This window comes from Peromyscus leucopus, chromosome 6, assembly GCF_004664715.2.
Source record: "Peromyscus leucopus breed LL Stock chromosome 6, UCI_PerLeu_2.1, whole genome shotgun sequence".
Taxonomy (NCBI): Eukaryota; Metazoa; Chordata; class Mammalia; order Rodentia; family Cricetidae; genus Peromyscus; species Peromyscus leucopus.
In genome coordinates, this window is record NC_051068.1 from 9,347,047 (window position 1) to 9,371,925 (window position 24,879).

At 47.7% G+C, this 24,879-nt stretch overlaps 1 protein-coding gene across 2 annotated transcripts in view; it reads left to right on the plus strand.

Moving 5' to 3' along the window:
- Positions 1–24,879, plus strand: part of Slc7a14 (solute carrier family 7 member 14) — a 122,710-nt gene that overhangs the window by 48,598 nt on the left and 49,233 nt on the right. For both annotated transcript variants that reach the window (XM_028872599.2, XM_028872598.2), the window contains one exon: positions 12,861–13,315. In XM_028872599.2, the coding sequence (XP_028728432.1) occupies positions 13,012–13,315 (304 nt within the window). In that variant the 5' untranslated portion in view covers positions 12,861–13,011. The remainder of the gene's footprint in view (positions 1–12,860; positions 13,316–24,879) is intronic.

Consider the following 24,879-nt stretch of genomic DNA (forward strand, 5'->3'; position numbering starts at 1 on the left):
GGATGAATTGAAACTGAGCTCCAGAGGAGCGTGGAGGTGTGGGGTTGGATTCAGAAGACGGGAGACAATCATGAAAGGGCTACAGCCCAGCAGGGAGTGTGCTAGCATCACACTGAAGGGTCACCTCACATCTGTCTCCCCAGCCAGCCTGGAAACCCTGGGGAAGGCCCATTCTCCGGCTTTATCTCTGCACCTTGCACACACAATGCCAGGAGCTTATGAATGTTTATAGAAACCGACTGAGCCCAGCGAGGCAAACAGTGTGTGTCGAGAAGAGCATAGGCCAGGAGCAGAGTGGGGCTGGTGTGGAAGAGCCAGCCTTTGTCGAGAACTGAAAAGTTCACAGAGCATACATAATTTAAGATTCCATTTATCTGTTTATTGTGGGATCACAAAAACAGAAAGGATCTGTCTCATTGAAATTATCTCGCTTCAAGTACTGGCTCTAGAATGCTAGATTTTTTTTTAATCTTATCTTACTTTATTTTTTGAGGATAGTGGAAGGAATCTCAAGAAGACAGGTGACTAGACTCCACAGCTGCAACATCCAAAGTATCTACAGTGAATAGAGAGAAGCAGAGTGGTTTCTCATGTGAACTCCGAAGCTAGAGGCACAAAGTCGGTCATGCAAATTACAGCTGTGGACTCTGGAGGGAGCTTCTACTTAGAGTACCAGGCTATGCAGCCACAGGGATGTCTCTGCTTCCTCGTTTTCCCTGAGCATCCATAAGGACGTTAACTGGTTAATACCAGGAACAAATGCATTGAGAAGCTTCCCGCCTGAGATGTGCCTGCTTGACTCAGAAGAGGAATGCTCTTCAAGACCACTTGTCACTGGGAAGAGCCTTAGGAAACACTACTAGCTCGTTCTCCTCCCTTCCCTCAGCTCCTATAGGGAAACAGAGCCCACTGAGCCCAGGAAGGCAAACAGTGTCAGGAGTGGGGAGAGAGCACAGTTGATAAACCGCTTCCCTTGAGAGCTTCGGGGTCTGGTCTGATTCCACCACACACGTAATGACAACAAAAGCCTGTCATGGTGACACACAGTTCCAGCACTAGGAAGGAAGAGGCAGGCGGATCCCCAGGGCTCACTGGCCAGTCAGCCTAGCCTACTTGGAAAGTTCCAAGTTTCAGACCAATAAGAGACCTCGTTTAAAACAAACAAAGGGAGCAAAGTAGATAGCATTTGAGGAACAGCAGCTGAGATCACCCTCTACCCGAGGGAAGTTAGAGGAAGATGCCATGCTGCTGATGTTGACGATGGAAGGACCACCAGTCAAGGAAAAGAGGTGACCTCTAAGCTCTTTGAGTTGGAAAAGTGAAGGAGACAGACTTCTTTCTAGACTCCCGAAGACTCGGAACTATGAACTGCCGGTCTGGCTATTTTAGGTCGATGAGCACGCGGGAGAAGCACGAGGGACCTCCCCCAGGAGTGGGTCCTGCTGGGTCTGTAGCAGCGTTTCTCTGTGTTGTCAGGTGGCTTCAGTAACGTCAACCCTTCCCTCAGTATCTTAGGAGTCCACTTGGTGTTTCCGTCTTGGGTGTGAGGACATGCCAAGATGGGCATACAGCCCAGGTGGGTACGAACTGGCTTCTGGAGCTCGGCGACTCGTGGTGTGAAGGTGCTGATCTGGATTGCTCATTAGCACAAACATTCTCTGATCCCATTACATCAGAAGAGCCACTAAAATTCTCCTGCGGCGAGATCAGAATTTTGTGCAAATGGCCACCATAGGCATCATTTACAAACATACTTTGGAATTTACAGTATTACATTAAAAAGTAAGTCACACCTGGGCAGTGGTGGCACACGCCTTTAATCCTAGCACACGGGAGGCAGAGGCAGGTGGATCTCTGTGAGTTCGAGGCCAGCCGGGGCTACATAGTGAGTTTCAGGAAAGGCTCCAAAGCTACACAGACAAACCCTGTCTCAAAAAACAAACAAACAAAAAAGGAGCCACTGTATCAGACAGGGTTTGTTAATGGAACAGTGGCTTGGGGGGGTAGATATTGGATTGACTTATACAGTATGGGATGGGTAGTTCAGCAATGGCCACCAGCACACTAGGGAGGCGGCTGGGGGAAGATATCTGAGAGAGAGAGAGAGAGAGAGAGAGAGAGAGAGAGAGAGAGAGAGAGAGAGAGAAGGAGAAAAAGGTAGGAGGAGAGAAATTTGGGGGACAGAGAGGAGCCCTGTGGAGGAGCCACCTGATGGGAAGCATGATGTAGTGAGTGGCCGCAGCCGCACTGGGCTGGCAGGGGCTGCTGGGGTCAGCCTTGCAGCCTCCCTCCCCCGACTTTCCTAATCCCCTGCTGAATTTCCTCATACTAATCAATCCAGCCAAACAGCAAGAGCTTCCACAGGTTCAGTCCTAACTGGCTTTCCAGCAAGCAGGCCAGTGAGAGGATCCAGAGGACAGAGTCTGTGGCCCTGGAGCCACTCTGTGCAAATTCCTGATATCCTGTGTCTTACGGCAGTTTATCTGCATGAGAACTATTTTTAACTAAGTACATAGTAGAACTTCATTGAACACCTCTGCCCTGTTATTCTAATACAAATGCCTAAATTCACCGAAGTGGAGTGAAAAGATAGTGACGTCACTTCTGTTCGGTTTGTCTCTCCTAAAAGGTCTTCCACGGGGAAGTCTGGGAGAAATTGTTCATTCTGGATTCTGACTCTGTTAATACTACCACACCTCATAGTTCTAAGACCCTGGAGCTGGCATCACTGGGAGTGGAAGGTGACATCAGGCTGTGCATGGGGTGGAAGGTGATGTCACTCCCAGGGAGGCATGGCCCAGCAGAGACCTGGAGCCTTGGACTTGAGGCCAATGGAGGGAGAGTGATAGCAAACTGTCAGGCAGTGGAAGAGATCGGGGCCCCTCACCGGCAAATGGCCAGATCTCTAACAAGCTTCTTGCTTCTCCTAGAAGATGCCAGGAATTCTCTTGATGCATTAAGATCATTTCCTCCACCCTAGAGTACTGATGAACAGGCCCCGATGGGAAAGTTGTAAGTAGGAATACTGTCCCAGACCACATGAAGATTAATTATCCTCAGGAGTTTTTTCCCCCTTTGAGAATTGTTTACTTCGAGCAAACGAAGATAAACCAGCAGGGTTTTGTTTTGTTCTGCTTAGTGTCTAGAGCAGATAAGCTTTTAGTTTAATCTGGCCATTAAAGGAAATCGATGTTACATCTTTATGGAATTCATTGTAGATGCTCAGGAGTGAACACAGCAGACTCTCTTTAAACTTGGTGGTCTCTGATAGACAAGCTTGTGTTTGTTCTTGGGTTGGAGTTGGAGGGGACAGGAATTAGACTGAAAAAAAAAAATGGATGTGGTGGTGTATACCAATCCCAGGACCTGGGAGTGAAGGTGTTAGGCCAGCCTCAGTTTACATAATGAGTTTGAAGCCAGCCTGTGCTACATGAGACCTCACTGTAAAAATAAATAAAACAAAGAAAAATACATTAGTATGCCCAGTATGTAGTCAGAGCTTGAGACATTACATCCTTGAGCAGAGCACCGACTGCCCTAGAGAATACACCTCATCCACCAACTCTGACCTTGGTCGGATGCCTTTTTTAGCCAATAGAGAGTCATTTCCACTAAGCCAGGGACAGCAAATATCAGGTGCAGATCTTTCCTTCAGTCTGACTCCTAGTATAAAATGGCTTTATGGTGCTGACTCACAGTCCAGATTTAGTCAAAACCCACAGTTTTGAATAGATCCACAGCAAGAGACAAGTGGCACTGTGTAATTTATCCGGAGCTGCTTGTCATCACCACAGAAGCTGATTAATCAATCAATACCTTTCAGAAACAGAGAGAAACTGGAAGGATTGAACAGGACGCTGAAATGGTACTACCTCTTCCACATAGGTGGTTGTTATCCACTCAAGTCCCCTTTACAGGCATGCCAAGCAAAAAAAAAGTCAGCTGTTTCTGACATTCTGTGTACAATATAAGTGAGGTAGCACGTTGTTAATAATGTGGTAGATGACCAGAGAAACATTTCAGGTGCATTTGATGAATCAAACACTTAGCACAGGTACTGTTAGGAATATTGATAACTGGGAAATCAGGAACCCCGGTAGCCAATTGTATATTTAGACAAATCTGTCAGGCGCCAACATTGCATAATTTAGAATACTTGTTCATACTCATGCATATGAACATACATGCCCATGCATGCATAAGCATGTACACATACAAAAAAGGCTATATAATCAAAAACATCTCTCTTACAGCCTACAGCTTTAACCCCAGTGCTTGGGAGGCAAAAGAGGCAGGCGGGTGTCTGTGAATCTGAAACAAGTGTGGTCTACATACTGAGTTCCAAGCCAGCCAAGGGCTACCTGAGACCCTGTCTCAAAAAACAAAACAAACAAACAATAACAAAAAAATCATCTCCCTTACCACTCTCTTATAGATTTAAAAAAAAAAAAAAAAACACTATAATAAACTTTGGTGTGCCCGATCAGAACATGACTGCCTTAAAGTTGTAGCATGTGAGGAGACACTTTTGATCACAGAATATATTAAAGATGTGTAGTCTAGGGAAAATAAGACTCCAAGAAATATGGCAATTGCCTTAAAAAAACTTGAAGGTGTGTCCCAGAAACATATGAGCCCTAACCTGTACAGCTACAGAACAAAAACTGCCCACAATAGAAGACAGTATAACTCAAGCCAGCTGTACCAGGGTATGGTTGGGGCTAAGCAGACCATGAGAGTCTGATACAGCAGCCCTGGATCTGGCCGCCCAGTACAGTCATAGCAACCGAGAGGAAGCATCTCTACAGCAGGGATTAAATCAAAGACCCACAGCCAGTGGGCATGTCAGGGAGAGAGGAGCGAGGAAAGGAAGGGCCTCAGTATAGAACCTCCCACCACGATGCTGAGGGAGCCCGGCAGCCACAGTACCCAAGTCAGCAGGGATGATGATTTCGGGGTCACCATGACAACGTAGGTGGGCTGGCCATGCCCTAGGCACCCACGGCGTTTACGTGCTGATAAGAGTCAAGGCTGTAGGAGGAAGAAGGGAGGTGTTCCGTTTTCACGGGTATCAGACTCAGGTACACACCTGCTGGGATTCTTGTGAACTAAAACAAGAATGTGGTAAGCACCAGAAGCAGAGAGCAATTATGATGAAAGAATATCCTTCCAAGAGAGGAAGTGAGACAGAGCCAAGAGATAGGCTAGAAGCTTAATGGCACCCGGTCCTGTGGGTTGGGGCCCTCATGGCTTGTTAATTAACTTGTACTTTATCCATTATATGTCAACCTTCATAGAAAAGACTCTCCTGTCTTCCTCTTTGCCAAAAGACTTCTTTCATATGCTAATTTTAAATTACATGTATTGATTTAATGTGTGTATATTTGTTTGTGTGTGTGTGTGTGTGTGTGTGTGTGTGTGTGTGTGTGTGTGTGTGTGTACCTGTCACTGCACATGTGTGGAGGCCAGAACTTGTGGGAGTCAGCTCTCTCCCACTACCAGAGGTATCCTGGGGAGCTGACTTAGAAGCCATTTTGTAGGCCTCACTCTTCTCCCTAATCTCTCCCCATGATGAAGAAACATGGGGGGAGAGAACGCTGGTCCTACAGGCTTGATTGAGCAGGGTAGCTTGAGTCCCTTGAGTAAATAGCATGCAGTCTACAGCCAGGAGAACACCTAGGCAGCTTCTGCAGAAAACATCCTGAATGAGGGCTGGGTGACAGGCCAAGAGCTCTCAGAGAACCCCCGGGGAGGTGAACATGGGAGTGAGTTCTGCAGAGGGGACAAAAAGATCACACAGATGACAGTGTTGATGATATGCATCCTTACCCTAAAGTCTTCATGCCCTTCTTCCATTCTTCACCTCAACTGTGAGCTAGGCACAGCGTTATCCCATTTCAGAGACGGTAGAGCTCAAAGTCGGAGCTGGGAAGGGCAAATCCGGAATTTGAAACTCTAGGCTGTATCATTAGTCAGGAGCCAGAGCATCAGCCCCTTGGAAAATCAGTGTGGCTGACAGGTTAGCCCTGGACTCCGAGATACAGAAGTGCAAGGGGCCTCAGGAAGGTCCTTTAGACCTGCGGTAACCAAGCAGTACTCGCCAAGCCAGGCAGCGTTCACTCCTGACTGTGATACCATTTGGCTGGAAGACTGATTAGAACTCTGTAGTGGTTGTACTTGGCCAGTCATTCAAATGGGCTGCCTGTGTAACCATGGAGTCCTGCTGCTCAGATGTGCCAGCAAAGACTGAACTACTATTCACCAGGAAGTTCATGAAAGGATTTACATAATCCCTAGTGTTTTTTTTTGGGGGGGGGGGGGTTGGAGGGGGGTTGTTTGTTTATTTTTGTTTTTGTTTTTGTGTGTGCATAAAAGCAGAGTGGGAATGGGGTTTTGACTGTGTACTCTTTTGTCATCTTACATTTTCTTCCTCTCTCAGCCACTAAATTATATATATATAAACTAACCTATAATCTGTTTATTGAGCAAACTTCGAAACCATAGTCATTTTTGTTCTGAAACAAACCTGCCCTTAGCATCATCAGACTTGGAGCCGTGAACGGGCAAACACCAGCAAATGCAAGCTGACTCCTCCCCAGGCTCTGTGAGCCTGAGTTATAGCTGCGAAGTGTTTTGAGAAAGTTGAATTCAAGTGCTAGAGAAAGCACAACATGCCTTTATTGCTCATCTTGGAAAGACCACAGCAGTGAGCTTTAAAAAAACAACAACTCTTGCTGACTAACATAGTCTGTGGATAATGAATATGGATGTTGTCAATAGTCACCTAGAAGCACACTTCCTTTTCTACATTTTGTTCTCTCCAGTAAATTCCCTACCAAGAAAGGAAATATCCCCAAGCCCCTGTTTGTCTCAAGCAAACAAGAGCTCAGAGGCATTGCCTGGAGGGAATTAAGCCAGGAAGACATTCTTGCCTCCTTCACCCTTTGTTCTAGTCAATTCTCCACATTTGCAACTACAATTTCTTATAACCAACAATATGGAATGCAAATAGAAGCTGATGCCTCCCTGAAGCAATGTCCCATCTCTCTGGTGTTCTTGGGTTAGGGCTGACCAAGACAAGTCTCCAGGGGTGCATCTGCAGACAGAGCCACACGTGCGGCCCTTGTGGGCACAGAAGGTGCAGCCCTTGCTGGCATGGAAGGTGCAGCCCTTGCTGGCATGGAAGGTGCAGCCCTTGCTGGCATGGAAGGGTTGCCAACAGACCCCACCAACCTACCCAGAACAGGACAGGACACAGGAAGGACCTGCTGACTACACCCTGTGACACAATTCATCATTATGCCTGGCCTGAGGCTTTGGGCCTCAACCTTATTTTTTGTCTGTCTGTCATTTGTTTAAAAACCCTATATGTAGTCACACCTCTGGAAAATTTCATCAGAATTCTAGGGTGGCGCACAGGCCCCACAGAGTATCTGCAAAGTTTAATTCATCGGTTAATTTCAACGCACAGTCAAGGTGTAGAGTCACTGCGAAGAATTCTGAAGATGGAGACATCCGTATGTGTCACATCCTCAGCGTCCCCAGTAGCAGCTGAACTGTCCTTTACCTACCCATCTCTCTCCGCAGCAGCCCCACACCCCCACTCACCTCTACACTTTGCTAACAAAAGCACTGATCATTTTTCAAGTAAATGCAGAGGACTGAGTGGCCAGCCACCACGGTAACAGAGAGAGCATTGGCATGGTTTATAAAGTCCCTTGCTAGCTCAGAATGGGCAGCTGTTCTCAACTGTGGGTCACGACCCCTTGAAAGGTCAAACGGCCTTTCACAGGGGTCACCTAAGACCATCAGAAAGAACAAACATTTACATTATGACTCATATCAGTAGCAAAAATATAGTTAGGAAGTAGCAACCAAAATAATGTTATGGTTGGGCATCACCACTATGTGAGATACTGTCTTAAAGGGTCGCAACTAAGGGCCATACAAGTCAGAGTTATGCAAATAAGGGTTGTCCTGTTCAGAGGGTGGGGTCGCCTGTCAGGCACCTGTCAGGCTGCAGCACTGGAGTGTTAGGTGACAGCATTCTGCAGCCAGCAATATGGGTGGTAACTGTGGCCATCACCTGGATTGTGCCTGTGAAAACTCCCAAACAGGAATCTGTTTCCCTCTGGGTCTCTTATTAATGGCCTCCCCGCCACGATAAACTTTGCAGGGCAGTTACAGTGAACTTGCGGAGAAGCCGTGACCCGTGGTACTCACTGAACAAAGCCGGAAGTGGCCTCAGGCTGCTTTTAGAGCCAAACTCACACTGCAGGTCTTTTACCAGCCTGGTCCCTGTGCATTTTCATCAGGACAGTCAGGAATCCAGGCACCAGCCCTGCAGGAGGACAGCCACACTCTGCTCCCACCCTTGAAGAAGGCTGTGACCTTGGGCAGGCGTCTACACCTTCCTACCTCCGATGCTTCCTCTGCAAAGGCACATGTGTTACATTGCTGTTGCGGTCCACCTGACTCATTCACAGCGCTCAGATCTTTCTCCTCACTCTGCCAAGCACGTCCCTGATGCTGGGCACAGCCAGCCTCTCCCCTTACCAAGAGCCAATGTGGTGTGGCCAGAGAACCTCCCAGCCCTGCCCCATCTAGTTTCCTTTTGTTGTTTACTTTTGAAAATTTCACACATGAGTAGTATATTTACATAATTTTATCTTTCCCTCTCTGTTTCAATTCCTCCTGTACCTCCTCTCAAATTTATGATCGCTTCTCTAATTATTAAGAAGTACTGAGTCCATTAAGTATTGCTTGTACATACACGTTTAGGGCTGACCGCTTGGGACTGGCTAGCCCACCAGGGGTGTGTCCCTGGAGACACTGAGTCTCGGCCTCTCGGCAGCCATCGAGTGCCTCCAGCTCTTCATCTAGGGCCTTGTGAACTTTCCCTATCCACACTGACGTGTCAGCTGATGCTGTCACTCCTGTTTATTTCTGTCACAGACTTTTGTGATAGTTTGCTAAGGCTGCCGAGCAGTGCACCACAACTGGTGTGAAACAGCACAGTGCACCACAACTGGTGTGAAGCCGCACAGTACACCACAACTGGTGTGAAGCCGCACAGTGCACCACCAACTGGTGTGAAGCCGCACAGTGCACCACCAACTGGTGTGAAGCCGCACAGTGCACCACCAACTGGTGTGAAGCCGCACAGTGCACCACAACTGGTGTGAAACAGCACAGTGCACCACCAACTGGTGTGAAGCCGCACAGTGCACCACCAACTGGTGTGAAACAGCACAGTGCACCACCGATTAGGTGTGAAGCAACAGACATGCATCCGCACTTACTTTCCTATAAGAACACAACTAAAGTAGGATCCTGTGGTGGGTGATGTCATTCTGTATGCTGTGAAAATGTGTTGCTCTGATTGGTTGATAAATAAAGCTGTTTGGCCAATGGTAAGGCAGAATAAGGTTAGGTGGGACATTCTAACTAGAGAGAGGAAGGAGAAAGACAGAGCAGGAGATGCTGCCAGCAGGAGAAGCAAGATGTAAAGATACTAGTAAGCCACAAGCCACGTGGCAAAGTATAGATGTATAGAAATTCGTTAATTTAAGATATAAGAGCTAGCTAACAAGAAGCCTGCCATGGCCATAGTTTAAAAATAACACAAGCCTGTGTGTGTTTATTTGGGTCTGAGCAGCTGCAGACATATGGGACACAGGAAAACTTCAGCTACAATCCTATGACCCACAGGTCCTATTGCTTCACCAATCAGGAAAGAAGACACAGAAAGATGAAGATGAGGAAGAGAGGAGAGGCTGTGGATGAAGGAGAAACAGAAGAAAAGAAGAGAAATGAGGAGGAGGAGGGGGCAGGGAATCGTGTATAAAATGATGACGTAGCCGTTCACAGGTGTGATTAAGGGGGAGGTTTTTATTGAAGGTATGAGGAGAGAACAGCCAGAGGCATCTGGAAATGTCCAGAGCAGGGAGAGAGTGTATCAGACTGAACATGGCCAGCGTAGTGGACATGGTCATGGGCGGGGAATGAGAGGACCAAGAGCAGAATAGGAAAGAGGGAGCAAGGCCAATGCAGCAGAGAAGAAATGAGTAGCAGGGGATGAAGCCCGGGAGCTGGAGAAGTTTAGGGTAAGGAGCAGGATGAGAAGAGCCAGGATGCCAGCACAGCCGCTGAAATGTGTAACAGGTACCCGTGACACTGAGGGACCTGGAGACCAGCATGTGTCTGACACACGAATCGGCACCGCTTATAGCCATTTGTCACTTCTGCCTAGAATAAGGCAGTGGCTCCTTCGGTAGAGGGAACAGGCTTCATAAGCTTCTGAGGAACGCTGGCATTTGTCTAACCATCAGAATTTGGGCCTGATAAGGAGGAGGCGGGGCACAATACAGACACTAGGCTCGAGGAGGAAACTCAACCAGAAGGGTTGTCACTGAAATCCTGTGAACCAAGCTACTGCATTTCGCCTGATTCTCCTAATTAGTCGGTGTTGGCAAAGCTTACGCCATGAGATAAGCACATTAAGTGCTAAGTAGTATTAATTAATAATATTAGTAAGCTGGTGTCATGGCACACACCTGTAATCACAGCGCTCAGGACGAGGATGCAGGAGAATCATCCACTGCTAGCAAAACCCCAGTTCAAAACTAATAACAGTACAAATTACATCGGCAGGGACTTCTGTGTGTAAATAACCTAGGCTTACCAGTGCAGCGCTCAGAATCAATGTTTCACATTCTTCAAAATTTTTTCTAGAATCTTATAAGCCTCAGGATATACAGTGGGGGACCTCCTACATGAATCGTCAATAAAGAAAACGCCCACAGACTTGCCTACTGGGTAATCTGATGGAAGCATTTTCTGCATTAAGGTTGCCTCTTTCCGGTGATCCAGTTTGTGTCCAGATGATCAAAAAACTATCCAGCACATTAAGTGAAGACTTGCTGTAGATATGCCAGTTCTCAACAGCCTATTATTAGAAGGGTCTGTGTGAGAGTGCTATGATCCCAAGAACAACACTGCTGTGGGAACCTCAGTCTTCTCAGATGGTGACAACCCCTCTTCAATTCCAAACAAATCAAATTACAACCCCCATTTAACTTATTCTAGAGTTGCTTTCCTGGAAGTTTCAAGATATATATATATATATATATTTGGTTTTTTGAGACAGGATTTCTCTGTGTAGCTTTGCGCCTTCCCTGGAACTCACTCTGTAGCCTAGGTTGGCCTTGAAGTCACAGAGATCCGCCTGCCTCTGCCTCCCGAGTGCTGGGATTAAAGGCGTGTGTTTTAAGATGATCCCAAATATCCTGCAAGCGGACTTTAAAGTTCACTATTGAGGCTCACCATTGTCAAGAACATCCTGTGAGATCTTCCAGAGATGTGTGACACCATCCTGTGCATTTCCACTGTTAGCCCCACCCTCAAATGTCAGCAGATTTCCTCACCATATCAGCTTCCAAAGCAAGTGTTTTATTTGAAAGCCAAATTCAAAACAACCCGTGGGTGGCATGGCCCCTCTTAAGACATTCTATTGTTTTTCACAAATGAGGATATTATGCCCACAAAGAACATGCCCAGGATCACAGATCAAATCTTGGCAGAGCCAAGTAAGAAGTACATAGGGTTGAGGAAGCTGGGTGCTTCTTATGAGCCGGGTCTTGTCCTCGGCTCCTTATAGGAATGTGCTGACCTGCCTGTCACATTAACTAAGCAGATGACTCTGTTACTGGAGTTGTTGGGTCAGAGCCAAGGTTCTGGCAGCCCTAATGAACTAGGTTTGTCCACCTGTTCTCAGTAGATATGGTGGCTTGAATGAGAAATGTCCCTCATAGGCTTCTGTACCTGAGCATTTGATTCCCAGTGTGGTGCTATTTGGAGGATTATAGAACTTTCGGGATGTGGAGCCTCATTGGAGAAGTACATCAGTAGAGATTTTAGAGCCTCAGCATGCTCCTGTTCCTTCTCGGCTTCCTGTGTGTGGTTGAAAGTGTGACGAGCCAGTTTCCTGCTCCTGCTTCTATACTTTCCCTGCCTGATGCCAGGCCTTCCCCACCATGATGGACTCTACCCCTCAGGAACCATAAGCCAAAATAGACCCACTCTTCCTTGACTTGTGTTTGTCAGAATGTTTTATCAGAGCAACAGAAAACTAACGACTTCGATGGACAAGTGAGAGAGACAAACTAATAGCTAAAAGTCGAAAGGGGAGATGTATTCACTGGGCAACACTGGGAAGAAAACAAAAAGGTTTAGCCTCTCTTCCAAGTCCATCTTTGGGGTCCTAACATGAGATTTGGGCTTAAATAGAGAGCTATTGAAAGCCATGCATAGCTAAGCAGCCCTTGTCAGTGGTCCCAACATCAACATCCAGGCCTCAGTCTCTCCCGTGAGGAGCCCTGACAAGTTGTCAGAACTGTGTGAAGTATCTTTCTGGAGGACGAATTCCGCCAGCTGGCACCAGGGTCAAAACTTCTTCCTTCTCCCTGCATGAAATTCCTAGAGAAAATCTAGTTCCTTGAAGTATGGTTGAAATCTACAAAGGAAAGGTATACCCATCTTTTCAGAGTGTCTTCGTTCTCATCAAGACTTTATTGACCTGTGAATTGCTAAGACGGAGGCACAGAGGAAGGAAATGGCTTACAGTGCGTCTTAGAGTAAATCAGCCTCTGGGATGATTATGAGACACAAGGCAAGCTTCAGGCTTGGGACTGGGAGGGAACTCAGAAGGGAGAACTCAGAAATGGAATGTCCCCATGTTCAAAGGACAAAGCACAAAGGACACTCTCATTGTGCCTGCTCATGAGGGTGTGCCCAATGTGTCTCCAAGTCTTGGTTTGCTTCCCACTGTTCTTATCTTCTTTCTTGTGTTTCTCTTGCAGACATTCATGTCCAAGTCAAGGCTGCTTTGGATCCCACTGGGCCTTTCTTAAAAGGACACGCCTCATTGCTCCATGAGTTCCAGGGTTGTCCACTAAGGCTTCTGTGGTCCTTTTCCATCAGCAAACCTTCACTGCAACCCTACTGTTCAAGATGAGTGGCTTTCTGGCCTCACTGGACCCCCGACGGGTGCAGTGGGGGGCTGCCTGGTATGCAATGCACTCTCGGATCCTGCGCACCAAACCAGTGGAGTCCATGCTGGAAGGAACTGGAGCTACCACAGCGCACGGTACCAAGCTAGCCCAGGTGCTCACCACCGTGGACCTCATCTCTCTTGGAGTCGGCAGCTGCGTGGGCACTGGCATGTATGTGGTGTCTGGCCTGGTGGCCAAGGAAATGGCAGGACCTGGGGTCATTGTGTCCTTCATCATTGCGGCTGTTGCATCTATATTATCAGGTGAGTGTCTAGAGAAGTCCCACAGCTCGCTGACCTGGTTGCTGCTCATTCCACTCACGTTTGTTTATTCATGTGTTGCGGGGCACATGCCAGAGCCTGTGTGTGGAAGACACCGTGTGGGAACCAGTTCTCTCCTGCCACCATATGGGTCCCGGGGGTTGAACCCACGCTGGCAGTGTGGGCAGCAGACACCTTTCCCACTGAGCCGTCTCTCCAGCCTCTTCTAGAAGAGTCAGCAATGAGCTGCCCCAAGGGGCGGTGAAGGGGCTTGTCTGCTCTTTTTTTTGGTCAATGCTGGGCAGAAAAGGGACTAGGTTTTGACCTGATTGTAATAGCTTCCATTTTCTGGGGGTTTCAGTACAAGCAACCGTTCTGGTGCCCGGGTTTCTGGTCTCCTAGCTTCTCACCCTCTGCTATGTTCCGGTTACTCTGTTTCCTTGGAGGATGGGTTGAGTCTCCTAGCAAGAGGAGCACACAGCTAGTGTAAAACAATAGCAAAGGATGTAGAGAGTAGCAGGGCAGCAAGTCCTCTGGCGTGACTGGGACTTGGAGGGGGAAGCCAAGAAACAGGATGTAGTGCGTTCTGTAGAGACACATCACTGCCCGCCTCAACGGCCTTGGTGAACCATCACCTACAGGGAGGTCGGCAGCCGCTCTCTCCCTACGGGATCATACAAGCAATTCAAAAGCAGGATACCAAGGCCTACGAGTCGGTCGGTGATTGGTGGAATGTCTGGGTCTCCTATCGCCTTCCGCCCTTTCCTACATTTCCTCTAGAGCTGCAGGAAGGACATATATCTTCCCAGAGTGCCAGAAGTAGGTCAAAAGACAACTTTTTTAAAAAGATAAAAGGAAAAAGAGAATACCCTAATTCTTGGTGGCCATGGCACAAACATGAGATTTTGCTGGACACGGGCAGCCGATTGTGTGTGTCAGCGATGCACAGGCAGTGAGCGTTTGGACTCTTCCACTGTTTCGAGCGCAGCAGTTCTAAGGCAGGACAGGAGTTCTGTGACTTGTGTGCAGCATCACAAGAACAGCCCTGCAGCACCATCCATCCTATTAAATATTAATACTTAGTCTCCGTCCATGAAGGAGGAAGACAGACTACAAACAGCAAACCCCAAAGTATACTGGCTGTTACCTGACGGTTTTCACTTAATAAGGGAAGATCCACCGGGACCAAGCCTAGCAGTCAACTCTACCCTTTCCCCTTTCCTGGACTCAACCTTTCTTCTGCATGAAAACTCTAACAAACTGCGTTTATGCAGATTAAAGGACTCCTGTCCCTTCAAAATGAAATGCATTATTCACATGAATGAATTCAATTCCTAAATTTTCTTGACAAAAAATTATTCATCACAGGTTTGTGGCTCTACACAGACCATCATTATAGAACTGATTAGAGGTGGCCGAACAACAGGCAGACATCTGTTCTGGTGTCAGTATGCTGCTGTAATAAAATACCCAGAAGCAACTTAAGATGTAGAGAGGTTTCGGGCACAGTCCATCACTGTGGGTTACAGCAAAGAATCATGAACCAGCTGGCCATGGGCAGGAACAGGACGAAGACAATGCATCCATGGTCACTTGTCTGCTGGGTAGCGCTCAGCTCGACTTCTCTAGTCTTCAACAGATCAGGACCCCCATCAAGGGAACGGTACACACCCACAGTGGCCTGGGTCTTCCCACATCAAATAACTTAAAGACTATCTCCCATGGACATGCCCACAAACCAACCCAATGTAGACAATCTCTCCTTAAAACTCTTTTTCCAGGTGACACAGGGGCATAGGACAGAGACACCTAAGATCCCTGCCAGTTAATGAGTGCTATACAGCTTTCCCTAGACCCTATTCTAGTTGGGTACAGGCCCCAGGCTGAGATGATTCCTGTATGTGAATCATCCTTCACATGCAATGCATCCTGGGAGTCCATCCCCCGCCTCGGTGCTCACAGCACTGTGTAATATCTCCTTCTTCACTGATGGAGAGCTCAGAACTCACCAAGCCATACGATGCTGGAGCCAGCCTGTACCAGCTGTTCGGCAGCCCTGATAGGTCACACCACTTTCCAGCTTAACAGTCAGTGACATCACACTGCAGACCTGAAATCAGCTGTGGTGAGACGGCGGTTTTGCTGCTGCTGTTTGCCGTGGAATTTGGTTGTTTAGCATTTCCCAGCCTACTCCTGGTATGGCTCCACCACAGACCCCGATGCCCCTCGGCAGCTTATCTTCACCACCGCACCAGGCACCAGAAGAGAAACACCTGCCTCTCCCCATCTCTCCAGATGGCCCCATCCAGAGCATCTTTCCACACTCTCTGACTGACTCATCTGCCTGCTGAAGCCAGCCAGGATCCTTCAGAGCCTCAGTCAGAGCCAAAACCAAAATAGCTTGGGCCAATATTACCAGATTCACAGTGGGTTTTCACCAGCCTGGTCTTACACTACTGTGCTCTTTGGTCACAAATCCCACCCCCCAATCTAATTTCCCTACCCCTGCCCATGCCCATATCACTTAGAACTTAAGAAACCTTCCCACTGCTCCATAACAATAGCCCTATTCCTCTCCATCTCCACCCTTGGTGATACCTGTTTCCCTTCTCCTGGCCTTCATTAAAACCTGACTCAGCACCTGGAAGCCTGGTCTACAACCTGTGTTTGTCTCCAGCAACAGTTGCTGCTTGGTGAGAAGAAGGGAGTAAAGGGGATGCTAGAGTAACAGAACTTAGCTCGTCCTGAGCAGAGAGAAAAGAACAATGGCGTTAAGGGTGCTTGCAAAGGAGAAGCAAATTGTGCTGAACACCAGGGAGGCTGAGGACAGGAATCCATGAGAGTGATGGTGTCCACGGTGACTGGTTGGATCAGGAGAGTGAATGTGCACAGGGTCCAAAGATGGCCCCAAATGAAATGTCACAGTGAAGCCCATTCTTTCGTGTGCTAACAAAAATTAGTAACAATAAACAGAAAAGAGAAAGTGGTAAGATCAGTGGAAATTGCACTGGAATAAAAATACTAACCAAGTGAGGCTAAAGGTAAGAAGTGACATCAGAGAGGGAAATGTGTAAAATATAAAATCTGAAGTGATGTGGGATCAGTAAGGCTGAGTTTAGACTTGGAACCCAGTTAAGCTACTGACTAGCTGTGAAACTTAAGGCAAGCGCTGGAGCTTCTCTAAGCCTTGGTTTCCCCATTTTGAAAATAAAAATATCTTTATTGTAAAGTTGCTGTGCGATCTAAATGAGATACCTACCAAGTACATGGTACAAAGTGTAGCACACAGCAAGGTGTCCTGTGTCAAATTCTATTTTAGGTACCTGCTGTAAAATAGAGTATTTTGGCTCACTATGTCTTTTCAAGCTAGGTGTATTTTCTACTTCTGTTACTTTAACTAAATCCCAGAATCTAGCTAACCTATATCTACAGGTGTTTACCTTGTCATTTTGGAGGTCCAGAGTTCAGCACTGGCTCTACCTGGTGCCCTTCTGAAATCACATCTTGGTCAAGGTTAGCCTAGGATACGTGAGGCTTTAGCTCAACTTTTTCCCTATATATTCTAGATGCAAATCCTTCATTAAATGTGTAGTTTTTGTTTTATTGAGATAGGGTCTCATTATATAGCTTTGACAGGCCTGGAACTCACTATGTGGACGAGGCTGGTCTCAAACTCATAGGGGTCCGCCTGCCTTTGCAACCCAAGTGTGGGGATTAAAGGTGTGAGTTGTCAAACCTGGTTTTAAATGTGTATCTTTGTAAATGTTTTCTCCTAGTCCGTGGCTCTCCCTTTCATTTCCGTCTGTTTATATTTTAAAATACTGGTGTCCAAAGTACAGGCCCTGAAATCCAGCTGGGACTGGGTGGGTGCCCTGGGGCTGGTGTTTCCTAACCATCCCCTGAGTGTTTAACACACAGCCAGAGCTGGCAAGTGCTGTCAATAGGAAGCAGGGCCCACCTGCCAAGCCAGAACCCACGTGGAGAGGAAAATGCTAAAAGGAGCTCTGTATGGCCAGCAGACTCTCGGGAAATTTTCTTGGCCTCATAGCTCCATTCCCCATGCTACATCAGCCTTTGTGGAACGTGAAGCAAATGGAACTCTAAAGCTGCTCTCTCTCCAACTTACCATGACCCACAGGTCCAACAACTTCCCCAGCTCCACTCCAGCGTGGTCACTGCCCTCCGGCCTGTCCCAGGTGGTGGACATTTTATCACAGGAAGCAGCTTGTACCCAACACCTCCTCTTTTGTCCAAAGGCCTCATCTGCTCTTTAACAACTCCACAGGCCCTGTGTCCAAGCCTCCAAAGCCCTTTTTATATTATGTTTTTGATACAGAACATCATTTTTTTCTTCCTCGTTCTTACCTACAGTTCTGTGGAGAGCGGTTGGAGGCAGGATGGCTTGTGCACTCTCTAATTTACTTGGCTGCAGATGAAACAAAGTCAAGTTAGGATGCCCACAGTGTCTGGCCATTCAAAGTCCCAAGAGACACCCATGAGCCTGAGGAGGAGACGAGGGTCGAGCTTGATGGGTTTTGTCCCCTGGGTTTCTGTCTGGTTCCCTCTTAGTATGATTAAAACCGGATGCACATGGCTAGGGAGAAGCTCTGTCAGTCAACTGACACTTGCCAAGTACGTAAGGTCAGATGTCACTCTTAGGCATGGAGCAGTTCAGTGACACAAGCAGATGTGCATCTCAGTCACTCAGTGGAGGCAGAATAAAGGCAGGAAACCAGATGTGCACATGAGGAATGAGACAGAAGAGAGACTATGGGGCTCTGAGCTCTGACAGTGAAAGTGAAAATGAAGCTTAGAACAGAGAGGACTTGGATGGATGAAGAACAGTGAGGAAGAGGAAGACAGGCTCCCTCTGTCCAAGAAAAGACATGCAGTTGATGAAAATATTTTGAAATAACATTAGAACAATGGTTGACAACATAGTTCTGGTAACAGAAAGTGAGGGTCAAGACAGAAAACTAGCAAGGGGGACCACACCGAACCCCTGTGGATGCTCAGCTCTTGTGTGAGCACAGCACCCCTCCATCCTCACCTCACTGCAGGAAGCTAGCTTCATCCTGCTCTGGGAGAACCCAGAGCCACAGTAAGAAAGAACTTCCTGTGAGTCCTCTACAGCTCTTTAATGAGAACCACTCAAAGGGGAGACTAATCCTTGATGCTAGAAACTTTCGCAATGGAAATGAGTTGATGAGTTGTTACCAGTTCGTACTGATCATTACAAAAAGACAGGTAAAAGCCATTGAGCTGGCTCGGGAGATAGCCACCTGCCACTAAGCCTGATGACCTGAGATTCATCCTTGAGATCCATGTGGTAGAAAGAAAGAACCAACTCCCACAAGTTGTCCTCTGACATCCATACAAGCACCATGGCACACTCATGTGCCAGAGAGACAGACAGACAGAGACAGAGAGATGTTTTTAAAGTGCAGGATACCAAGTGTATTTTTCTTAGCATTTTAGCATGTGGCTTAGCATTAGACCTGGGCAGACATGTCTGGCCTGTAGCACACAGCCATGTGTAGCTGAGTGTAGTGATAAATGTGGGCCAGCACAAAATAGTCAACATGAGATTTTTTGGCAAATTATTTTTGTAACTCAACTGTGCAATTCTTAAGCATGAACTTTGTACCTGACGACACTGTGGGGCAATGTCACTGGACATACCTGCATATGGATGTGTGATGTGTGCCTCCTCCATCTTTAAGAGTTTCAGTGCTTGGGGCTGGAGAGATGGCTCAGTCTTTAAGAGCACTGGCTGCTCTTCCAGAGGTCCTGAGTTCAATTCCCAGCACCCACATGGTGGCTCACAGCCATCTATGATGAGATCTGGTGCCCTCTTCTGGCATGCAGGCAGAACACTATACAATATAAATACATAAGTCTTAAAAAAAAAGTTTCAGTACCTCCAACCTGTCATCAGGTGTGCCTGTAATGATGGGACCTATGGAGGAGACACAGGGTAGTGTGGAGAGCCCTGCTGAGTGTCTGCCTTTCCAACCTTGCTGGCTTGCTCCTGAAGCCATTCTTTCCCGGAGGTCTGACATTGTTTCCTAGTCTCTGTAGACTGCAGTGTCATAGCCAAGGAAGGAGTTAGGGAATCAAATTATAGATACAGATATGGATGCATATACATAGACAGATTCTGATGAGTTCCCGTTTCATCTTTTGACACAACAAACCATTTTCACTCCGCTGGTGAAAACCAGACCTGGGGTGAACCAGGAGGGCCGGTGCTTGGTGGCCCCTTTTCCATGATCTAAGGTTACATCTACTCCATGCCCTTGCATCTGTCTACTTCCTGTAATACCTCTGGCAATTTCTCTCCACCACACCGATGGGAGAGGTGGGCTTTAAAGAGGGTGGTAAGGAAATGCATGAAGGAGCAAATGCATTCCAGCCCTCAGATGACCAGCTCTCCAAAGTAGTGTCCCAGCACATAGCTCTTTGCCGAAACCTCAATGAGGATAGCAGCCAGCCAAGTATCTGTGAGTTTCTGGAAGCTGAAACTTGGTAAGACCCTTGCTTAGTGTCAGCCTTTATTATTGCTGTTGTGTTTATTGGGCAAGTGTTACACAGCAGACACAATGCGACCTCTCACCAGATGTATTAGTGGCTCCTGTTTATGGTCGTCATAGTAACTAAACTCTTGGAGACTTATATGCTATGCCTGACATCAGCCTTGGGAAAATGACACAATCCAAAACAAAAAACAAAAAACAAAACCCCACACTGCTGAGATGGATCAGGACATAAAGGCACTTCTCTAAAGCCTGGTGACCTGAGTTCCCTCCATTCTGGGAGTAGAGAATCAGTTCCCACAAATTAACCTCTGATCTCCACATACATGTGGGCACATAAAAGATAATTTTTTAAAACTCCACTGAAGAAACACCATTTTGGTATTCATTTTACAGATAGCAACACCGAGGCCCAGAGATGTCAGGTGACTTACGTAGGGCTACTTTGATCTCCATGGCTCTTGAGCCCATTGTCTGCAAGCACAAGACTCACACTCCCAATCACAAACCTACCAGGCATGGAAGCCTTCATCCCTGAGCTCTGAACCCAGTCCAGAGCTCTCCCCACGCTACTGATGAGTTGAGCACTTTTGTGGGTCAAAACTTCTGATAGGTTGGGTCATGAAAATGTCATCTAAGCTCAGCGTCTTCTGTCACCTGTCAGCAGCTAAAAGAAAGGTACTGCGAAGGTCACGTCCCTGTGCTGCACGGGGCTTGATTGACAGCCATGGAGGAAGGATGTCAGTTCCTGGTTCAGAGAAGGCATGTGCATCTCAATAGAAATTTGCACATTCTCAAACTGCTGATGGTGAAAACCAGCTTCCTCCAGAAAAACTTGAGCTTCTCTTACAACTTTTGCAGCCTCTGGTAGAGTGGACAGGACAGCTGCTTGGCCATGGTAATGGGACAGGCAGATCACCCACTCTGGATAGTGATAATGGACAGGCAGATCACCCACTCTGGATAGTGATAATGGACAGGCAGATCACCCACTCTGGATAGTGATAATGGACAGGCAGATCACTCTGGACAGTGATAATGGATAGGCAGATCACTCACTCTGGATAGTGATAATGGACAGGCAGATCACTCACTCTGGACAGTGATAATGGACAGGCAGATCACCCACTCTGGATAGTGATAATGGACAGGCAGATCACCCACTCTGGATAGTGATAATGGACAGGCAGATCACTCACTCTGGATAGTGATAATGGACAGGCAGATCACCCACTCTGGATAGTGATAATGGACAGGCAGATCACCCACTCTGGACAGTGATAATGGACAGGCAGATCACTCACTCTGGACAGTGATAATGGATAGGCAGATCACCCACTCTGGACAGTGCACTGGACAGGCAGATCACCCACTCTGGATAGTGATAATGGACAGGCAGATCACCCACTCTGGATAGTGATAATGGACAGGCAGATCACCCACTCTGGACAGTGATAATGGACAGGCAGATCACCCACTCTGGACAGTGATAATGGACAGGCAGATCACCCACTCTGGATAGTGATAATGGACAGGCAGATCACTCACTCTGGACAGTGATAATGGACAGGCAGATCACCCACTCTGGATAGTGATAATGGACAGGCAGATCACCCACTCTGGATAGTGATAATGGACAGGAAATGGACAGGCAGATCACCCACTCTGGACAGTGATAATGGACAGGCAGATCACCCACTCTGGATAGTGATAATGGACAGGCAGATCACCAGGAAGTGAAAGACAGCAGAAAGGAAGGAAAGAAGGCAGATCACCACTCTGGACAGTGATAATGGACAGGCAGATCACCCACTCTGGACAGTGATAATGGACAGGCAGATCACCCACTCTGGATAGTGATAATGGACAGGCAGATCACCCACTCTGGACAGTGGCACTAGGACAGGCAGACTGTTCACTCTGAGCTCAGCATGGCGGGTGAGAGCGGCTGCTGAACATAGAAAAGAACCCCGAGACACAAGGTTTGACTTCTATGCAAAGAGACAAGATGGTCACCTGCGTGTGAAGCAATTCTGAACACTGCCAAAGCCAACCAGGCCTGGACCAGAAGTCAGGACACCCGAGATCTCAATCAGTTCTGCCCCCCAGCAGCCCAGGGTCCTTGGACAGGCTATCCCAACTCTCAATCTCTGTCCCTCCTCTGTAAAATCAAGAGCTTGAATTAAATCACCTGCGGTGGGGGTTAGGCTGACGTAGACATGAGGGAGAGTGAAGAGCCCCTTGTCTCCCCACAGCGAACTCGGTCCCATGCGTTTCACAGCTTCTGGAGACCAGGTCTAGTTAGTCCTTGCACTGGAGCCCTCTTGCTGCAAGCCCTGCTCTCCGCTCACTGCTGTGTGGACTTGAATGTACTTAACCTGGAACATCGCGAACAGGTGGAGAGTCACAGGTGTGCCAGAGTGCTAATCCCTCAGCCTTCGGGGACTCTGTAGGGGGCCGAAGGCCCAGGTTACTCACCTCTACTTGTGAACTGCCTCATTCTTCACATAGACCTTCCTTCCCACAGCCACACAAACCCAAACTGGTGATGTGGGAGAGGTGTGTAAGCTCTAGCAACCCATCTAGATCTTGGATTCATCATCTTTAAGTGAATACAATAAAGGTTGCAGAAACAAAACCATTTTGAGGATTATGACTACATATGCAAAGTGCTTAATAGAGCTCACATGCAAAACTATGGCCAGTAATAGTCACATTTATTATTTTTATTACTACCCTAACCTGATGAGAAGAGGGCTCTTCTTAATGCAGAAGAGCAGGATTACAAATCTGAAGCCCCCAGTCTACCCTAGCAAAAAGACTCAAGAGGCAGGCTTCCCGTGCGTGTGTCTGCAGGTAGACCAAAGGGAGTAAACTTTTATCCTTGATGTCTAACCCAGAGGAGTTACCTTTTCTACAGGGACAGCCCACTTCTAAAAGGAAAGATGAGCTGGGTCCCAAAGCAAAGTGATAGCCAAGCATGCAGATAGCAAGGCATGGACTACCAAGTGGCCATGGGATAAACACCTGAGAACGGAAAGCCAGTGATTGAGAGTTAATGCCCAGTCTCACCTCAGTGGCATGAACTTTGTCACCTGGGTCTAATGGGTGACCACAGCAGCTCAACAGCTTTGATGGCACCAGTCTATCAGCTCCTAACACTGGACCCCCCTTCTCTCACTTGTGACCTGGGACTGGCCCTAAGAGATCACAGCCACCCGGGGGAACCAGAGAGCTTCCAGCATATTCCATTTGCATTATGCAGGAAATGAGAACATCAAAACAAAGGAAAATGGGGCCACAGGCAGATCTTTGTTAAGTGGCTACACACGGGTAGAAATGAATTAAGAATGTGAGAAGGGAGAAAGGAACGAATGCAGAGCAGGAGAGGGGAAGGAAAGACAGATTTTCACACCAGCAAATAGGACGCGGGTACTTGCAAGCCATAGAGACGGATGAAAGGCCGCCGAGAGCATGGAGATTGTGGTTTCTGGGTACTAATGGGGGCAAATGCCACAAAGCAAAGGGTGGCATTTGCACGAAGGAGAGGAAATGACAGGAAGCTGGATGGGCCCTCCCTCTGCTTCCTTCCTGATTGCAGCCTTGACTGCTGTGTGGAGAACACTGCCTGCCTACCGTGCATCACACTTTGTGCTCTGCCCACCCCTGGCCGTCTTCACAGATCTGGTCCCAAAGTCCCTTTCAAAGTAACTAAACATGAATTCACAATTAAACATTTTATATATGTGTATTGGGAGGGAACTCCTTCAGAGGACACACAGACTTTTAAGTCCAATAGAAAGGCTTTATAGATGGCCACTGGCTGGCAGAGCTCACCCAAATCATGCAGCCCTGAGGCTTACAATACAAAACCCACTTCCTGGGTTAGCACACTTCAGTTAGCAAAAACAGCAAGAAGTAAAACTGCCGAAGCCAAAAAGCATGGACAGTCCGTTCAGGGACTTCTCCAGTCACATCCTGCTCTGGCAGGTAGATTAGGTCTGTCTTTTTCCTGTTTCCCCAGGTGTTGCTGCCTATGTGCTTGGGTTCCGAGGTCTGAAGGGTTTCTATCAAGGTGTCAGGTGTCCACTGGGGCCACCAGTGTATCCAAGGGAGCCACCAGTGTGTCCACGGGAGCCACTCTTGCCCTCTTTGTCATTCCTTCATTCAAAACTCAGCTAAAAACATGCCACTGCTGTGGCATTTAGCAGGGGCTGCCTAGTCAGAAACAATCTATCAGATCCCTATAGGTAAGGCTTTTGGAAAGAGAAACTGGACCTGTGTCCGTCACCTGTGCCAGAAAACCCTGTGGCCACTGTTCACAAGGGGCTCCATCCTCCAGTCCCACAGAGGAGCAGGTGGCAATGTTCCCATCTGAAAATACAAGATAGGTACTCATGCTTCCTAGAGCTCAGAGGAGTATGAAAACGGAAGGAGGACCTAGAGACACGGCTCAGCAGATAGAGCTGCCGCTGCTCTTGCAGAAGAGCAAGGTTTGGTTCCCAGCCTTACATCAGGAGCCACAACCTGGATCTCCCAGTTCTGGGGTCTGAGGCCTCTCTGGCCTCCTTGGGCACCTGTACACATGTGCACATAAACTCATGTAGGAACACACACATGCACACAAAATAAAAATGAATGGGTCGTTTTTAGACAAGGGAGAAAGGGGAAGCTGGGCAAAGGAGGTGGCCAGAGTAAACGGAAGTAGGATCTGCAAAAATCCTCACATACACACAATCTTCTCACAAGGCCCCTAAACCTAGAGTCTCTGGCCCATGTGGCCCCTCCCTGCATGCTCTCCCAGTTTGAAGGAAATTGAAAAGTCAAGGGACTTTGGGAAGATCCAATCTGAAAGTTTGGCTGTGCACTATTCTCCCCAGACATCTGCTGAGAAGGTACATCTTCATGAAATGGTGGTCTCACCTGCTCCTCAGATGCACTGAAGTACAAAATGAGGGCTCATCAACACTCCAGAGGCAGAGGCAGGCAGGTCTCTTTGAGTTCAAGGCCAGCCTGGTCTACATAGTGAGT